The sequence below is a fragment of the Artemia franciscana genome, chromosome 13, assembly GCF_032884065.1.
Source record: "Artemia franciscana chromosome 13, ASM3288406v1, whole genome shotgun sequence".
Taxonomy (NCBI): Eukaryota; Metazoa; Arthropoda; class Branchiopoda; order Anostraca; family Artemiidae; genus Artemia; species Artemia franciscana.
This window is the reverse complement of record NC_088875.1, coordinates 35,569,286-35,589,295: the sequence shown is the minus strand read 5'-3', so window position 1 is coordinate 35,589,295 and position 20,010 is coordinate 35,569,286. Positions and strand designations below refer to the sequence as shown.

Sequence of the window (20,010 nt, the reverse complement as noted above, 5' to 3'; positions counted from 1 at the left end):
TGTATGAGCCATTTTGTACATTTAATAAGAAGATTTTTTAATAAGCGACAAGACAGATTGATTAATATAAAGATTTAATTTATTTTCAAATGATAAACCATGGACCAATAAAATGTTTAACTCGCCTAAATGAGGAGACAATCTCAAATAATTGGTTCAACGTAAAATAAGAAATTATGGAACTAAATTTTAAAAGAATAAATTGATTAGTTATCTAGGCTCATTAGAGAATAAGTCTGAAACAAAACCAGACAATCTTAAATACTGGACAAGGACATTAATGCTGAATTTCTTTTTTTTTTATGAACACGCTTTTTTGCAAGTTGGAGAGAAAAAAAGATCCCAGATAATTCAGATAATTCTTGAGGTTCTCCACTTCTAAAACCTTGTACACCTGGTGGTGCATTCCTTGTGTAGTGAAAGTATGATGGGTGCTTCGAAGTATGGTTGAGTGGGATTTTGCTGCGTGTGGTGAAACGAATAACGCTCAGAGCATCACACCAGGTAACGAAGAATGAGTGACCCCTCGGGTGGAATGGGGCTTTCGGAAAAGCTTATTAGAGTTAGATTTTTGGTACTGCAATATTGTCTATGGTTGTGTCCACGACCGGTTTTAAACTAACGTGCTTGAAATGTCATTGGCTGGAATTTGTAATAGTCTCTTATTTTGGAAAACTGATGCTCCAGTAGCAATAGGGGAAAATGTACATATAGACAATGTCGCTCCGATTGGAAAATTTTGCCTTAGGAATTAAGTGTTTAGACACAATATTATGTTGTATGCCCTTTGAACTTAAAAATGAGTCTGGTCCTTGCACATTGACGGTAAACTGGCACTAAATAATTTCCAAAGCATTTTTCATTTAATTTATATTGCGCAAGTCCTTTAGCCCAGTTTTATTATACATACGTTTACATCTTTTAATACAAGTGTTAACGGAGTCTTTTTGTTATTCGATATTTGCGTGTATTTCTGATCGTTTTATTAGAATATGTATATTTTTCCCCACACGATGTTGAACTTGTAATTTTATTTCTTTCTAATAAACTTAAGGATTTGACGTTCGTTTTCATATCATAGCTCGCATGAGTATAATGTAGAAGTGGTGCTACTTACTGAACTGGTATCTACTTTGAGTAAATGTCTAGTTTTTATGAGAGTACCAGTGTATACTCACTCGGCCATTTATAGGCTTATTTTTGAGTCTGCTTTGTTGAATTCGAGCTAGGTAGCCTTTTGAATTAACGCGGACAATGTCGAGTGGAATAAACCGTAGTAAGGTTAAAACTGCATAATTTAAAAAAACTTAGTGACTGCCCCGCCCCTAAATAAAAGTCGGGATTGAACTGAGGCTCTTTTGTTTTTATTTCTATTCGTAATTCATAACTCTTTGCGCTAAGTTCCTTTTACTGCCTAGACAGATAGATACATTTATTAAACAGCTAGAAATTTAAATAGTAAAAGACAAATAAGTTGCTGTATTCGCCTCTTTAGGGAATGTGGGGTCGCAACTTTCGGTTAGTTCTCTCTCAATGTTTAGGATTTAAAATTCCCCTCCTTGTTATTACGAAATGAAGATTTTCGTCCCCCAGTTGACATTTGTGGTAATACGGGCATATTCCCTTGATAAACCTAAATTTAGTTAAATACTTTTTGGTGGTATGCGTCATTAGTAAAATCTAACAGAAATCGCACGAAGTAACTGAAACCTTGTTTCAAACTTGTTTGCAAAAAGAAATAGTCTTAATAATTAAAAATTCATTAAAAACTCAACTATTAAAAACCAATTACAAAAATAATAACTTTCGTCCCAAACCAGAGCAGAGCAATCGGTACCAACCACAAATCCACTACCACTCAGGGGGGCACATGCCCCCACCCCCTGGATCCGCCACTGTCACTGGGTTTACTGACAGTGTTCTGGTGGAATACCTCCAAAAAAATAGTGATTCAGCCTCAAATTGGTTTTATTGTGACTTCATTTTATAACGGAACACCTGTCTTAAATATGTTGGCTCTTTAGCCAAGGATGAACCTAAAGGTGCCTGCTCATGCTAAAACGCTTCATCAACTTGAAAACACTGACGTGTGAACGAAAAAGAAAATGTTAATGGGGTTTATATAGTTCTTTATGGCATTGAATTGGATATGACATTGCCATTAACCCTGCTGTATCAATTATTGGCATCAGAGATGCATTTGGATTTATCCGGTTCAAGAGACTCGTAAGCTAAATGTCACCGCAAAAATTAAAGTTGTTATCGAAGGACGCATGTGATCGTGATTAACAAAGATTAAACTAAGAAATTTTTTATTACAAGACCACAAAATAATCAGTTAATGCACCGTATGGAGCAATTAAGAGCTAAATATGAAAAGGTCTCTTGGTTGCACCAAAAAAAAGATGATCAGTAATTTTTTTTTAATGGCCAGGAGACTGCCGAGGCCTTGATACCTTTATAAATACCCGATTCAGGGCAGTATCCAGGATTTTGTTCGGGGAGGGTTATTTTTTCGGAGGTAGGGGGGTGGAAAACTTTAAAAAACATATTCGCTTATATGCTTTTTTATTAAATTTTTACAAGTCACCCTCTCCTGGATAAGGCATTGACCAGATTCCTGAACCTTTTTTTTTAGCAACTAAGAGCAAAAAGAATTAGCTTCGATACTCCTAGCCATTAGCTTTCAGAAACAATTAGGTAAGTCTACCCTTCTAGCACTGTAAGTGGACCATGATAACGACATAGATGTCCTCATTAAATTCGACTTGTGAAGAAAAAGAACAAATTAGTTCCATAGAAGTTCAACAATGCCAAAACACCAACGCTTTAGTCCTTAGGTGAGCTATTAAATAAAAATAAAAACAAGTTTTTTTTAACGAAAAGTAAGGAGCGACATTAAAACTTAAAACGAACAGAAATTACTTCGTATATGAAAGGGGCTGCTTCCTCATCAACGCCCCGCTCTTTACGCTAAAGTTTGACTCTTTCCCTTAACTCTGCTTTTTAAAACAGTAAAAAACTTTAGCGTAAAGAGCGGGGTGTTGATGAGGAAGCAGCCCCTTTCATATACGAAGTAATTTCTGTTCGTTTTAAGTTTTAATGTCGCTCCTTACTTTCCGTTAAAACAACTTGTTTTTTTTTGTTTTTTTTTTTTTATTTCTGAACGTTTTTGAATCAATGCATGTTTTGATTTTGGCTCTTCGCAGATGAATAATTAAAACGAAATTTGCATATTTATTTTTTTGGCTAAACGGCTTTCTCATAGTTTTGATCGAATGATTTTGAGAAAAAAGGAGCGGGGGAGGAGACCTAGTTGCCCTCCGATTTTTTGGTTTCTTAAAAAGGCAACTAGAACTTTTAATTTTTTACGAACGTTTTATTAGTAAATGATGTACGTAACTTACAAATTAGCTTACATAACGAACTTCTGTATTCTCTTGTTTTTATTACGTATATAGAGAGGTTCACCCCCTCGCTCTTTACACTAAAGCTTAAATGTTGTCCCAATTTCGTAAGAATGACCCCTGAATCACAAAAACCGTAGAATAAATAGTTGAAATTACTAAAAATACTCTAGAGTAAAGAGCGAGGTATTTGGAGGAGGTGAGCCCAACACATGCGTAATTATTTTTGTTCGTTTTAAGTTTTAATGCTTCTCCTTACTTTCAGTTGAAAAACTTCTTCATATTTATTTTTTCATTGTTTTTTTTTTTTTTTAATAATGCTAGAAAATCCGGCGCTCCCTTCATGAAAATTTTCTTCCCCCATGACAAATTCCTCCAAGGAAAGTTCCCCCAACATATCCACCTCTTATCAACCCCCCACAACCAAAAAAAAACCTGAAAACGTCTGTACACTTCCAAATAACCATCACTATATGTAAGCACTGGTCAAAGTTTGTAACTTGTGGCCCCTCCCACGGGGAGTGTGGGGGAGTAAGTCGTCCCCAAAGACATAGTTAAAAGGTTTTTTGACTACGCTGAATAAAATGGCTATCTCAGAATTTTGATTTGGTGACTTTGGGAAAATAATTAGCGTGGGAGGGGGCCTAGGTGCCCTCCAATTTTTTGGTCACTTAAAAAGGGCACTGGAACTTTTCATTTCTGTTAGAATGAGCCCTCGCAAAATTCTACGACCACTGGGTCGATAAGATCACCCCTGGAAAAAAAAAATAAAATAAACACACATCCGTGATCTGCCTTCTGGCAAAAAATACAAAATTCCACATTTTGTAGATAGGAGCTTGAAACTTCTACAATAGGGTTGTCTGATACGCTTCTATGACTTTTAGGGGTTGTTTCCCCCTATTTTCTAAAATAAGGCAAATTTTCTCAGGCTCGTAACTTTTGGTGGTTAAGATTAAACTTGAATAAACATATATTTAAAATCAGCATTAAAATGCGATTCTCTTGATGTAGCTATTGATATCAAAATTCCATTTTTTAGAGCTTTGGTTACTATTGAGCCGGGTCGCTCCTCACTACAGTTCGTTACCACGAACTGTTTGATGAATGACAGGAACTTGCTTCAAAGAATGTATAAATGGTTTTGGATACAGTAATAATAAAAGATATTATACAAAGTGTCCTAGTGTCCCAAAAAACATTTCGTGAATTCAGGGTTCCCTCTATCAATTAACTCAATTGGTACTTGCTCAGGGTGATAATAGGGCCTGTTTTAATATTTATATCCTAAGTGACTTCTAACACATAGGAAATTAAGAAGAAGGTTTCAACTCTGGTTTTCTGAAGGATTTCTCAACCAGAAGGTTTTCTAGTTGAAGTTAACCCGAGGCGTATCTCACTATCCCCCATCTAAGATGTGTATCTCGCAGCCCCACGTGTGCCTTGGAGTTGTGCCGTTAAACCGTGCCCACATGTGCAAACGACTGGTACAGTTTAGCCACGATTTGCACGTAAGAGGGCTCATTCTAACGGAAATTAGAAGTTCTAGTGCCAAAATAATTGGAGGGCACCTAGGCCTCTCATACGCTCATTTATTCCAAAGTCACTGGATCAAAATTTTGAGATAACTGTTTTGTTCAGCATAGTCTAAAAACTTAGTAACTATGTCTTTTCGGATGACTTAATCCTCCACAATCCCCGGGGGAGGGGCAACAACTTACAAACTTTGACCATTGTTTACATATAGTAATGGTTATTGCGAAGTGTACAGACGTTTTCAGCGGGATTTTTTCACGTTAAGGAGGGGCAAAGGGTCGAGGGGAGGGGTTACGTTTGAGGATCTTTCCATGGAGGAATTTATCACGAGGGAAGAGAATTTACATGAAGGGAATGCAGGATTCTCTCATCATTTAAGCAAAACAATGAGAAAATAAGTAAAAAAAGTGTTTTTCAGCTGAAAGTAAGGGGTTGAATTGAAACCTAAAACGAACAGAATTTATTACCTATATAAGCGGGTCCGTCTCTCCCACAATACCTCGCTCTTTACGCTAAAGTATTTTTAGTAATTAAAAAAAACAAGTTTTTAACTGCAAGTAAGGAGCGACATTAAAACTTAAAACAAACAGAAATTATTCCGTAAATGAAACGGGTTGTCCCCTCCTTAACGCCTCACTTTTCACTGTAAACTTCTTATTGTTTTAAAAAGCAGAGTTGGGAGAAAGAGTCAAACTTTAGCATAAAGAGTGAGGCGTTGAGGTGGGGACAGCCCCTGTCATATATGGAATAATTTCTGTTCGTTTTAAGTTTTAATGTCACTCCTTACTTGCAGTTTAAAACAAAAACTATTGTATCTTGTTCCATTTAATACTATCATTTATATTATTTTAGGTGGCACAGTTGATACTTGGGCATTGTAGATTTATCAATAATTTCTTGTTGCTTTAATGGGCTATTAATCTAGTGACAGATTCGTCATTACGGCCAATATCAATTCAATATAGCGACTGCAGTTACTATAGCCAAATAAATGGGGTTATAAATGATAATTTTGGTATTGATATTATAATAGTAAAATATATTAATGAGGAGGTGTTTATTCTTTGGTCTTGTCTACATGAAACTAGTTGGTGATTTTTCCCAACAATCAAGAAATAGCTCTAAAAGCGGAAAGAAACAACCCATTTTAGCCTATAAAATTTGCTAATATTCTATCCTGGTAAATGTGCTTCTTTGGCTGACTAAAATCTATTTTTGAATATTTTTCCCTAGATTACGTTTTTGGAACAGAACGTGGTGACTTTCACAGCTAAAGTGTTTATATTTACAGTAATCAGCAATTTACAAGTAATTGAAAAAATCATTTCGTGACTATTACTGGCAAAAATATGGCTAGAGTAAATAATGCTTTGGATTTTTCTAAAATGCACCGAAAAGATTAATTGTAAAATAATGACAATTATATGTTTAATGTGTTTCAATGGCTTAACATACTAAAACACGGCAATACGGCTTAAGCAGTCGGCAAAATCATTGTTCAGCTGTTTTTTAAAGTCTTCTACGACCCGGCTCAATCCGTCTTACAGCAGCTAAGTCCCTGAGTATGGACGGCCGTTGTATTCTGCTCCGAAGACGATCCACAATAGGAGTAATAGGTAGCCCCCGGTGCTGTACTGATATTAGAAGGCCAGTGGCGGTGGATGCCAAAAATAGAACCAGTGGCGTGCCAACACCGTGCCACAGGTAACTTTTCCGTGCCGCAACCGATGAGATGTCGGCGGCACGCCACCGGTACGATCACTGTTGACCGAAAACATTTATGTTTTGATGAATCTTTCTCAAATCCCATCTTTAATTTACAACAGATTTGGACCTATTTATAAGTTAGTTAGAAATATTTAAACTAATGAAATACTTACCAAGAAAATTTAGACAGACTTAGTAGAGAAAAATTTATTTTCTTGGTGGTATAATAGATATAACTATTGACATGGTGATTGGGGACTGCTGCATTTGTAGTTTCCTCCTTATTCATTTCTGTCGATGTCTGAAATATGTCTCCCTCTTGTATCTAGACACCTTCTAATCTGCTCCTAGTTATTACACCTCCAGTGCTCTTATGACAAATAAGAAAACAAATTAATTGTCCCTGATGTTAAATTCAGAATTCAACAGTAAGATACGTGAGTATTTTCAGAACCTCCTGTTTCAAGTAACGCTGCTATGTCACGGAATTAAAACCTCAGTATTCATAAACACCTACCTATGGAAAAGACTCAAGGAATATTGGTTCTTTGCTGTACCAAGGTGTCTTGAAATAGAGGTCCTTAAGTATCAATTTCCTACCTTGAATTTAATCTGGTGTCTATTCGAAAGACAATTGTCTATTCAATGGATGTGCTACAAGAATTAGTACTGAGTTAAAACTCACCCTGGAAGCATAAGGAATTCTTGCTAACTATTCGTGTGCGCACTTTTTTGTTTAATTTTGACAGCCTGATTTCTAAGCAGGAAAATCAAAATCCCTAACCACACGATAAAAGAGAAGCTCAAACATTGCCGTTGACGCAATAAACATTTGGTGCAAATTAATTCAAAGCAAGCAGAACACTGCCACCTCGGCCAGTGGTGGCCTGCCGATGTCGGTCAACCAAGCCTCTCGTCAGTGGCGTTCGATGCCTGCACCGGCGTGGTACCGGGATTTAGTAATAGGCCATGTTCAGTCGTTACAGCATGCAACTCTCTACAGTCTCTTAGTGAAAGATTCAGCACAACGCTGATTGTACAAGAACATGAATTGTATATGAACAAGAACTGAACAAGAACTGATTGTACAATACTGAACAAGAACTGAACAAGAACTGAATGAACAAGAACTGATTGTACATGAACAAGAACATGAACATGAAGAACAACGCTGATCCTACAAGAACATGAATTCAGCTTCTTCTATAGAGCTTGAAGTATTGTGCCACTTCTGTCCAGCCAACAATACAGACACGAAGGCGCAAGATTTGGTTCAATTATTTAAACATTGACATGCCAAAAACTGTTTAGTTGAAGAACAGCTTCGTTTGACAGTGTACTTTGATTTAGAGCGGTCGTTCTGGGGATGTTTACCCTAAAAGTTTCTCTATTGATTCCTTCAAACGAAGATTAAACAGTAACTTACAACCTGGTGAAGGAACGAGGTACAAGAATAGTTGCATATCAGGTAATGGGACTAGTGGCGCCACTACTTAAGAGGCTTCGAGAATGTATTCATGGTCTTTTAGTTGATGTGTATAACACAACCAATCTTTTTTTATATGTTCTAAGTAAAACTCCATGCCTCTCATGCGTGTCTGTACGGTGCTCAGACAGTTTGGCACAAAACCATTTTTTTTTATCAGTTTTCTTGTATTTGCCGAAAGTGTCATTGCAAAAAGCCTCACTTTTTGTCGTTGGACAAAATTCTGCTGTATTTTTTCAACCATTTCAAAAAATATCCCCAGACAAAGCGCTGCTGTTTATTCCGTCACTACAAGAAGTCTCAGCATTTTTTTTCTGTCGTCAGCCATAGTGTCATTGCGAAAACTGCCATTGCATCAGGATCTCTACTTCAAAGCGTACTAAATTTTACCACTCTCAGCTGATAGAGTCCTCTAGCTTTATTTTGTGTGATCTATAGTAGGAAAGCTAAGGTGCCATATTCGTAGACCTATTAGTAAATCTTACTATGAAAGGTGGGAAGCATGTAATAGCCCATATTCCTGTATTTAGATTAAATAAAAAACAAGTTTTATTAGCTGGAAGCAAGGAGCAACATTAAAACTTAAAACGAACTGAATTTATTGCGTATATGAAAGGGGTTGTCCCCTCCTCAAAACCTCGCTCTTTACGCTAAAGTTTGACTCTTTGTCTTAACTCCACTTTTTGAAACAATAGAAAAGCTTTAGCGGAAAGAACGAGGTGCTGAGGAGGGGACAACCCCTTTCATATACGGAATAATTTCTGTTCGTTTTAAGTTTTAATGTCGCTTCTTGCTTGCAGTTAAGAAAACTAGTTTTTTTTTATATTTAATTTCTGAACCTTTTTGAATTAATGAATGTTTTGATTTTGACTCACCCCACATGACTAATTATATTGAAACTTGCATGTTAATTTTGTTTTGCTAAATGGATTTTTTATAGTTTTGATTGGACGATTTTGATAAAAAGAGGGGGTGGGGGAGGAGGCCTAGTTGCCAATTTTTGGTTACATAAAAATACAACCAGATTTTTCTTACGAACGTTTTTGTTAGTAATAAACTTGCATACCTTACGAATTAACTTACACAACGAATTTCTATATTTGTGCATTTTTTTGACGTATATGATAAGAGATAAGAGATAATATTTATTTCAACAAAGCGACTATCACAAGCCCAAAAGGGCCGAATTCGCACTTCAGCGTCAGTACAACATCATAAATTGCAATCAATAAAAAGTCAAACGATAAAAACTCGTAAAGTTAAAACAGGGAAAACAAATTTAAACAAAAATGTAGCTAGCAAGAATTACAAAGTTTGCAATTGCAAAATAAACACTCTAACTATAAGATAAGAGTGGAGTGAGAAAAAAAAAGGGGGGGGGGGTATTAATTTAAAATTTCAACTATGTGAGGGATTAATGTTCTTAGATAAGATAAGATAAGATATTTAATTTCAAAAAATAACTATCACAAGCCCCGAGGGACGCATTCCGGAATCATTTGTAAGCAGGATACGCGGGGGGTGCACTAAAGCTTGAATTTTGTCCCAAATCTTTAAGAATGACCCCTGAATCACCAAGGCTGTAGAATAAATAGTTGAAATTACTAAAAATAGTTTAGCGTAAAAAGCAAGGTATTGTGGAGGAAACGAACCCCCTTATGTACGTAATATTTTATGCTCGTTTTAGGGTTTAATGCTGCTCATTACTTCTAGTTGAAAAAAATGACTTATTTTCTCATTTTTTTTAATGATGCTAGAAAATCCTGCGCCCCCTTCATGGGAATTCTATTCTTCATGATAAATTCCTCCATGGAAAGATACTCCCATGTGACCCACTCCCCCAGCCCACCCCCACCCTAACGCGAAAAAGTCCACCTGAAAACGTCTGTACATTTCATAATAACCATTACTAAATGTAAAAAAAGGTCAAAGTTTGTAACTTGAAGCCCCTCCCGCGGGGACTCTGGAGGATTAAGTCGTTCCCAAAGACATAGTGATTAGGTTTTCGACTAAGTTGAAGAGAATGGCTATCTAAAAATTTTGAATCGGTGACATTAGGGAAAAAATATGCGTGGGAGGGGGCCTAGGTGCCCTCCATTTTTTCGGTCACTTAAAAAGGGAACTAGAACTTTTAATTTCCTTTAGAATGAGCACTCTCGCCACATTCTAGGATCACTGGGTCGATATGATCACCCCTGGGAAAAAACATAAACAAAGAAAACAAACAAATAAGCACGCATTCGCGATCTGTTTTCTTGGAAAAAAAATACGAAATTCCACGTTTTTGTAGATAAGAGCTTGAAACTTCTACAGTAGGGTTCTCTGATGAATCTTATATATTTAAAATCAACATTAAAATGTGATTCTTTTGATGTAACTATTGGTATCAAAATTCCGTTATTTAGAGTTTCGGTTACTAATGAGCCGGGTCCCTCCTTACTAAAGTTCGTTACCACGAACTGTTTGACTAAAAAATATTGCCAATTCATCAAGAATAAATGTCACTCTGGCCTTTTTTCTCTATACTTATTATAAACTCAACTAAAAGTACAGTAAAACATAATAATTTATTATCTTATTTCTAACAAAAAAAATTAAAACACAACAGCAATAATATACATCATTATCTTTCTGAATTGTTATCTTCCATACCCTCCATATCCGCCTTGGTTGTACCCTCCTCCATAGCCGCCTTGGCCATATCCTCCTCCTTGGCCGTGTCCTCCTCCATATCCACCTTGGCTGTATCCTCCTCCTTGGCCATATCCTCCTCCATGGCCATATCCTCCTCCAGACTGATATCCCTGATGTCCCTTTTTATATCCTTTTTTGTGTCCTTTTTTATGACCTTTGTATTTCTTTTTATGTTTGTATTTCTTATGTTTCGTCTCTGACATTTCTAAATCTGGACTTGATAGGTTTAATGCTGTAATTTCTCCTTTTGTACCAACAGCATGGTTGGGGACCTGCTCATAAGCAGCTGCAAGCAAAATAGTTGAAACCAAAGTCAAAATCGCCTGAAAAAAACAAAAAATGTTTTAAATATATTCTTGACTCTAAAATGTTTTAAGGCTTATTTGTAGGTTACGTGCCTAGAAAGAGCTTTGTTTGCTCATATTCATAGCATATTTTGATGTACAGGGTTCATGTTTGACAAAATTGGGTTGTTGACAAAATTGGCTACCAAATTTGATATTCGTATTAGTGCTTCCCAAAAACACCTTGTTTGAAAAGTGACAATACCATCTACATATATAACTGTACTTGTCAGTAACTCCCAGTCAATAGCTGTTCTTCTTTGGAAACAATCTTTTGAGATTTTACATGGGTACTTGAAGCCTCAAGCCAAGCGAGTACTTTTTATTTTACAGTCTGTAGGTTTCATTAAAATAGTTATGGATTTTATGCGTAGTTGAAATAAGTTCACGTTTTTGGTCTTAGAGATGTCGTCATAGGAAACTATACAGGTAAATGCATTTGCCACTTATGTTTTCGGAAGCCATAGCAAAAACTATAATTTTTTTTACAAATTGCCGAAAAATTTCAGTGATTTCAATGAAAGTGTGTTCAATTTATCGTTACTGACTCCTCCCCCCCTCCACAGTGAAACTTGTCAATTATTGGAATCATTAACCATTGGAAACTTAACCTCGTCCATCATAATTTGAAAAATTAATGTAAAAATTTCTACTTTTGAGTCATTTTATGTTTTAAAAGACTACTAACACAATTGGATCAAACTTATGCTCCCCTCCTTTAAAGAAGAACCATCTTGCGGTCTATTTAAAAGACCTATTTTAGGTGTATGGTGTTTTTCCATTAATAAGACGTTGCGTAGGCCTCCTATGCTATTCTTTTCTCATAAACATACTGAATGGAGACCAAATAATGTTGGGACTCATAATAAAGGACTGGGTTTTGTGCCTTATCACAAAGCCTTATATCTAGGGTGTAATCCAGAATTCAATTATAATTCATGACAAAATCATTATTTGTTATTATTTTTGTTAGAAGAAAATGGATACCATGAAATTGTAAGCAATCTTTATTACCGTATTTGAAAAACGTAATGCCTTCGATGGAATAACAAGCCTAAATCAGCTCAAAGGTACCACTTGTTTAGTTTATTTAAACACTACGAAAATATTTTAGTTTCTTCGATTTTTTCTTTTCTTTTTTTCGCTTTTCTTTTTCCTTTTTCTGTTTCCGTGTGTAGGATTTGTTGGAGCCGAATTAATTTATTTAGTAGATTTGACTTTTTCTAATTCTCTTCATTTTTTTGGTAAGTGAAATTTTAATCTTTATAATCTTTTTTTGCTTTTGATTTATCTCTTAATTGAAACATATGCCTTTTGATAGGCCTAGGAGCTTTTGGGGGGTAAGCACCATGTATTCATTGTATGCTCAGTTAATAATGAATGAATCTTATCTCTTGATCTAAAATATAAGCATTTTATAAGTTATTTCGGGCTAAAGACAATAATAAACAAGTAAGGAATTTTTATGATAATTGAGTCCTGGAACACCCCTTAAAATTGTTGTGAGCGATTTTTTTTAGTTACATCTAGTACAATCTCCTTCTTATTTTGAGTGCCAAATCCTATATGTCGCATTTCGTCCCGCTTATCAAACCAAATATATCAATTAATCAAGCATTCCAGTAGGAAACACAGAAGAAAGGAAAAACCAATAGTAATTCCTGCCTAGTTTCTGAATTGAAATACTAAAGATGGTTAGAATTTGGTTTTATTAATGATTGATTATATAAGAAATAAAATATACCCGTTTTGCAATGGGATACATTTTAATTTCATTGAATGAAAATATATTCTTGACTTCATCCAATTATATCTGGTCAAATATTCTTCGGTTATATCCATTATATAATTTGTAATACCAAGCAGGTCAATTAGAAGGTTGAGGGGCTCCCCAACCAGATTTTGAAAAAAGACTTTTATTGTTATTTCTGTTGAGAAATACCTCCCTTGACTATTTTCATTGATAAATAACGAAACTCCCCGCCTTGTTCTTGAAAAGTTCATCTCCCCCTACATTTTCATGACTTGACATACTAAGTGACATACTTGGCATGTGGCATACCAAGCTAATCAGTTAATCACTTTAATTACTGGTTCTAATGCACATGCTGGATCTATACTTGAAAAAAATCCAAAGATGGCTTTGATGAAAAGCCATCCGTCAGGAAGGTAATGGGACCCGTCACTTTCCTTTAATGGAATCTTAAAGAACTATATCGTGATCTCTACACTAGATTAGAGACCTAAAAAGAGATATGTTAAAGAATAAAATAGCAACTAGAATAAATAGCAACAAAATGATTTTCATGGCACAAAATGGCTGAAGTTGGTATTTTTAGGGGCAGTATCTTAAATCGTAATCAGAAGAGTCACTAGAACTTTAACTTTTCTTTCTATTGGGCCTCATCTAGACATTATACGACGACTAACTCAATAAGACCAAACCCAATAAAAAAATATGTGAAAGGTAAAATAATACGAAAAATAAGAGCTAAGAGCTCATATAGCATTTGTGACGAGGTCGGAAAAGCCAAGAGCCAAGAGCTCATATGGTATGAGCTCTAGCAAAATTCTAAGAATCAATAGATAGATTTAAAAGGAAAATCAGAGGCTTAATGCCGGTTGGGATTTAAAATAAGAGCTCTGAGTCACGAGATCTTTCTAAATATCAAAATTCATTAAGATCTGATCACCCTCGCAAGTTAAAAATACCTCAATTTTTCTAATTTTTCCTCTCCCTTCAGGCCCCCAGATGGTCGAATCGGGAAAAAACGACTTTATCAAGTCAATTTGTGCAGCTCCCTGACACGCCCACCAATTTTCATCATCCTAGCCGTACAGAAGCACCAAACTCGCCAAAGCCCTTAACCCCACCCCCTAATTTCCCCAAAGAGAGCGGATGATTTCTGCCCCCCCCCCCAATGACACTGGATCCGGTAGGAATTTGAAATAAGAGATCTAAGTTATGCTGTCCTTCTAAATATGAAATTTCATTAAGATCCGATCACTTCTTCGTAAGTTAAAAGTACCTCATTTTTTCTAATTTTTTAGAATGAACCCTTCCCCCCCAACTCCACCAAAGAGAGCGAATCCGTTCCGGTTATGTCAATCATGTATCCAGGACATGTGATTATTTTTCCCACCAAGTTTCATCCCGATCTCTCCACTTTAAGTGTTTTTCAAGATTTTAGGCCCCCCAACTCCCCCCAATGTCACCGGATACACTCAGGATTTAAAATAAGAGCTCTGAGGCACGATATCCTTCCAAACATCAAATTTTACTAAGATCCGATCACTGCTTCGTAAGTTAAAAAACCTCATTTTTCTAATTTTTCAGAATGTACCCTCCTCCCCCAAATCCCCCCAAAGAGAGTGGATCCGTTCCGGTTATGTCAATCACGTATCTAGGACTTGTTATTATTTTTCCCACCAAGTTTCATCCCGATCCCTCTATTCTAAGCGTTTTCCAAGATTCTAGGTTCCCCCCAATGTCACCAGATCCGGTCGGGATTTAAAATAAGAGCTCTGAGACACAATATCCTTCGAAATGTCAAATTTCAATAAGATCCCATCATTCTTTCATAAGTTAAAAAATATCTCATTTTTTCTAATTTTTCAGAATTAACGCTCATCCTCCCCCTCAACTCCCCCAAAGAAAGCGGATCCGTTCCAGTTATGTAAATCACGTATCTAGGACTTGTGCTTATTTTTACCATCAAGTTTCATCCCGATCCCTCCACTCTAAGCGTTTTCCAATATTTTTGGTTTCCCCACCCTAATGCCCCCCCAATGTCACCTGATCCGGTCGGGATTTAAAATAAGAGCTCTGAAACATGGTATCCTTCCAAACATCGAATTTCATTAAGATCCAATCACCCGTTCGTAAGTTAAAAATACCTCCTTTTTTCTTATTTTTCCGTTTTAACCGTCCCCCCACTCCCTCCGCCAGATGGTCAAATCGGGGGAATGACAGTTTCTAATTCAATCTGGTCTGGTCCCTCGTACGCCTGCCAAATTTTATCGTCCTAGCTTACATGGAAGTGCCTAAAGTAGCAAAACCGGGAAAGACAGACAGACCGACAGACAGACCGACAGACCGACAGAATTCGCGATCGCTATATGTCACTTGGTAGATACCAAGTGACATAACAAGAAAAACAAAAAAATAGATAAAAACACATCTATGACTATTTTCCAGAGGAAATTTGGTTAAATTTTTGTTTCCTCAGATATGTAACTGAACCTTTAGCTCGAGACTACCGACTTGATTTGATGGTGCATTTTCTTCAAGGTTGAACTTTTTTTTCGTAAACAATTTTTAAACAAAACTAAAACGATGTGAAAAATATAGAAATACCAGAGAAAACTTTTAATTGAGACACTTAAAACTGTTTGTAGGGTAAGGCAGTTTCCACTGACTCAATCACTAGTTTTGTTTGTTACTAATGTGTTTTTATTTAATCGTGATTTGGTAAGGGTGTTTTCTCCTTGCTATAAAATCTTGTACATATTTCTTATGCTGATAAACTTCGATGGTAGCCTTGAAGCTTATTTTACATGTTCGGCAAGTGTTGGAAAATGGACGAAATTTTGGAGGTTTTGTGAGTTCAGAGGGCAAAAATAGTTTTGAAAGTTAATGTTACGAAGACTAAGTCGTTTTAAAGGGTTTAAAAGACTTTTAAACAGACTGAATTATTTTAAAATTAATTCATACGTGTCACTTGACTTACAAAAGCTGAAAATTAATACTGCAAGAATATTATCAGTATTATTAATATTATTACTAATATTAATGAACATTATTATCGCTAATACTATTACTTTATAAGAGTATTATACTACTATTATTATCATCTTAGCTGAACAGTATCTCGCATGTGATAATTCAAAAGGTGGTATTTGACGCTCATTGTCATGGTGATAGTCATAACTGTTTCAGTTGCTCTCTACCTACACAATCTATTTCTTTTTTTTGCAAGATTGACATCAGAGAGTGAAAAATGCTGTTCAGTCTTTCATTTTCTCTATTTTTAAAAATTACGCTTTAGATCTTAACTCTGATTGGTCAATTATATATTTGCTCTTGAAAGTTGGACATTTCCCAACTCGAGAATTGGCCCTGAAGCGATCCATCATCTGAGTGTTATTCACAAGTGTGACTTTAATATAGCCTGAACATCATAGAAGACGGGAACTTGGTTGTACTTTTGGCAGGAATAATTTCTTCAGTTCTCTCGTGATTTATTCCATTTTCTGTTTTTTGAGGCATGGGGCTTTAATATTCGGCTCTTGCTTCAAATTTTTTTTTTGTTTTTTCTATTCTGCTTTACTCATTTTCTATACATTTCTTCGCTATTGAAAGGTATTTGAGGTGTATTGGATATGATCCATGCCGTCTCTATACATTCACTTTTTGACCTCCATTGCAGTTCCAGGCTGAAGGACCATCAAAAGGAGGCTAGCACCGCCGGTAGGGACTGTAAAAATCCAATGTCGTATATTTTTTACCTTTTTCTTCACAAATTTGTGTTGATAAAAACGGCATTTCAAGTAGAGATTGAATAAAAAAAAAGAAAAAAAAAACTGGCCATAGAGTTTAGAGCAGTGACGATTCATGCTTTGGAGCGCTGATGTAATCATCACCAACCAACGCTGATTCAACCTAACCCGATTCAATCATTATCAGTATTACCAAGGATCCTTTTGTTGACTGGTGTTCAAGGTTCAAGAGCCATAAGACTACAAAATTACCCGAAATGGTGCTTCAATGAAACGATCCATCTAGTCGTGGAGAATTGGCTCTTTGAACTTGCTGTGGCATTGGCACCTTTGTCGTATCCCCCTCCCCAGATCTTTCTCATAGGCACCCTTGTCAAATTGGGCATACCCGAAATTTCGCTCTAGATCAACCCCTGTCGTCCAATTCGACACAAGTCAAGATTTATCTTTTAACGAACGCTACAGGTATTCACTGAGTCATTTCGTTAAACCGGAGGAAGCCCTAGAGTCAAAGGTGTTGCACCAGAATATAACAGAGGAGGGAGGGAGAGGGAAGTTTGCGGGTTGACCAGTTTATCCATATATATGTTGATATCTTAAAACCTATTTAGTTTATAATTATAATCTCTTCTAAAACTTTGGTGCAATTATAATCTAATAGAAGTTAATTAAGGGATGAAAGATAACGATCCTCCAGAGCCACTGGTAGCGTATACGGTCTTGGGTCAAAATTTTACTAGCTTGGTCGCCCAGGAAGCTTGTTTGCCCAGCCTTGCCCTGCAGCAGGGGGGATCTATCCTTGGTCCCTGTATTCCGACGCAGAGCATTAATCCACTGTGCTGCCACGGGGATGGAATCCAATTGCGTATAATCAAACAGTTCGTGGTAACGAACTGTAGTAAGGAGCGACCCGGCTCAATAGTAACCAAAACTCTAAAAAATTAAATTTTGATATCAATAGCAACATCAAAAGAATCGAATTTTAATGCTGATTTTAAATATATAAGTTTCATCAAGTTTAGTCTCACCCATCAAAAGTTACGAGCCTCAGAAAATTTGACTTATTTAGGAAAATAGGGGGAAACACCCCCTAAAAGTCGTAGGATCTTAACGAAAATGACACCATCAGATTCAGCGTATCAGAGAACCCTACTGTAGAAGTTTCAAGCTCCTATATACAAAAATTTGGAATTTTGTATTTTTTGCCAGAAGACAAATCACGGGTGCGTGTTTATTTGTTTGTTTGTTTGTTTATTTGTTTTTGTTTTTTCCCAGGGGTCATCGTATCGACCAAGTGGTCCTAGAATGTCGCAAGAGGGCTCATTCTAACGGAAATGAAAAGTTCTGTGCCCTTTTTAAGTGACCAAAAAAATTGGTGGGCATCTAGGTCCCCTCCCACGCTCATTTTATCCCAAAGTCAACAGATAAAAATTTTGAGATAGCCATTTTGTTCAGCATAGTCGAAAACCATAATAACTATGTCTTTGGGGATGACTTATTCCCCTACAATCCCTGGGGGAGGGGCTGCAAGTTACAAACTTTGACCAGTGTTTACATATAGTAATGGTTATTGGGAAGTGTACAGATGTTTTCAGGGGGATTTTATTTTGTTTGGGGGTGGGGCTGAGGAGAGGGGGCTATGTTGGAGGATCTTTCCTTGGAGGAATCTGTCATGGGGGAAGAAAAATTCAATGACAAGGGCGCAGGATTCTCTAACATTACTATAAGAAAACAATGAAAAATAAATATGAAAACGTTTTTTCAAATTAAAGGAAGAAGTAGCATTGAAACTTAAAACGAACAGAGATTATTACGCATATGAGGGCTTCTAAAAATACTTTAGCATAAAGAGCGAGGTATTTAGGAGGAGATAAATACCTTGCTCTTTATGCTAAAGTATTTTTAGTAATTTCAACTATTTATTCTACGGCCTTTCTGATTCAGGGGTCATTCTTAAAGAATTGGGACAAAACTTACGATTTAGTGTAAAGAGCGAGGTATTAACGAGGGTACAAACCCCCTCGTATACATAATAAAAATATAAGGTTATGAAAGTTTGTTACGTTTTTACTAATAAAAACGTTCGTTAAAAATTAAAATTCTAGTTGCCTTTTTAGTAACCGAAAAATTGGAGGGCAACTAGGCCTCCTTCTCCACCCCTTATTTCTCAAAATCGTCTGATCAAAACTAAGAGAAAGCCATTTAGCCAAAAAAAGAATTAATATACAAATTTCATTTTAATAATTTATGTGTGGAGAGCCAAAACCAAACATGCATTAATTCAAAAACGTTCAGAAATTAAATAAAAAAAAACTAATTTTTTTAGCTGAAAGTAAGGAGCGACATTAAAACTTAAAACGAACAGAAATTACTCCGTATATGAAATGAGTTGTCCCCTCCGCAATCCCTCGCTCTTTACGCTAAAGTTTGACTCTTTGCCAAAATTCTACTTTTTAAAACAATTAAAAGCTTCAGCGTAAAGAGTGAGGGATTGCGGAGGGGACAACTCATTTCATATACGGGGTAATTTCTGTTCGTTTTAAGTTTTAATGTCGCTCCTTACTTTCAGCTAAAAAAATTAGTTTTTTTTATTTAAATAAAGATAACCAGGCCGAAGTTCCATGTATTTTGGAGATGAAAATTATTTATTTTGAAAAACTAAGAAACAGATGGTGTTTTAGATTATAAGACGAAGTCTGTTAGAATTGAAGCATTTTACCCAGAAATAACATCTTTTCTGAACGGATCTTAATAGTGAATAAATACAGACTATAGGAAGAAAAAAGGCTTGAAGAAAAAGATTTTTTTAAAACATTTAATGACTAAAGTACATTCATTCAGATATTTGAAAAAAGAATAGTGATTGCTTATAAATCAGTTTATTACTTTTGTTATCAAATAATAAAAGAAATTCTTACCAAAATAAAGCGCATTTTATACTATATCCTCATTGAAGGTTTTTAAATGACTGACTCAATTTTCATACTTGGTTACTATTTATGTCAATCTGTAAGTCCTCCGGTGGTGTTTGCCCATGCTTATAAGCAATATTAATTGCTTAAACAAAATGCTCGTGGCAGATTATGAAAATATAGTTTTATTACTACACGCTACCTTGATTTCAGTTCGTAAAACGTTCAATTGTCAGCGTTATAATTTATAACTGCGTATTAGGCTACTACCCGGACATCAATCAGTCATATCTGTCTGTTTGGATTAATTCTAAGTCCTATACTTCTTTTCAGAGTGTATTGCAGAAGGGAGGGCGGGTTGGTACTCCCTTTCCTACCTCTGTTTTATAATCATTTCGGTCACGTCTAAAGGACATATCTAACAT

The 20,010-nt window shown here is 36.0% G+C and overlaps 1 protein-coding gene across 1 annotated transcript; it reads right to left on the bottom strand.

The window, feature by feature from the left end:
* Positions 1-10,684: 10,684 nt before the first annotated feature.
* Positions 10,685-19,748, bottom strand: LOC136034865 (uncharacterized). Its single transcript, XM_065716338.1, has 2 exons — positions 19,592-19,748; positions 10,685-11,153 (listed from the first exon to the last, which is right to left on the bottom strand). The coding sequence occupies exons 1-2, from the start codon at positions 19,604-19,606 to the stop codon at positions 10,776-10,778; spliced, it is 393 nt and encodes a 130-aa protein (XP_065572410.1). The 5' UTR covers positions 19,607-19,748; the 3' UTR covers positions 10,685-10,775.
* Positions 19,749-20,010: the final 262 nt, after the last annotated feature.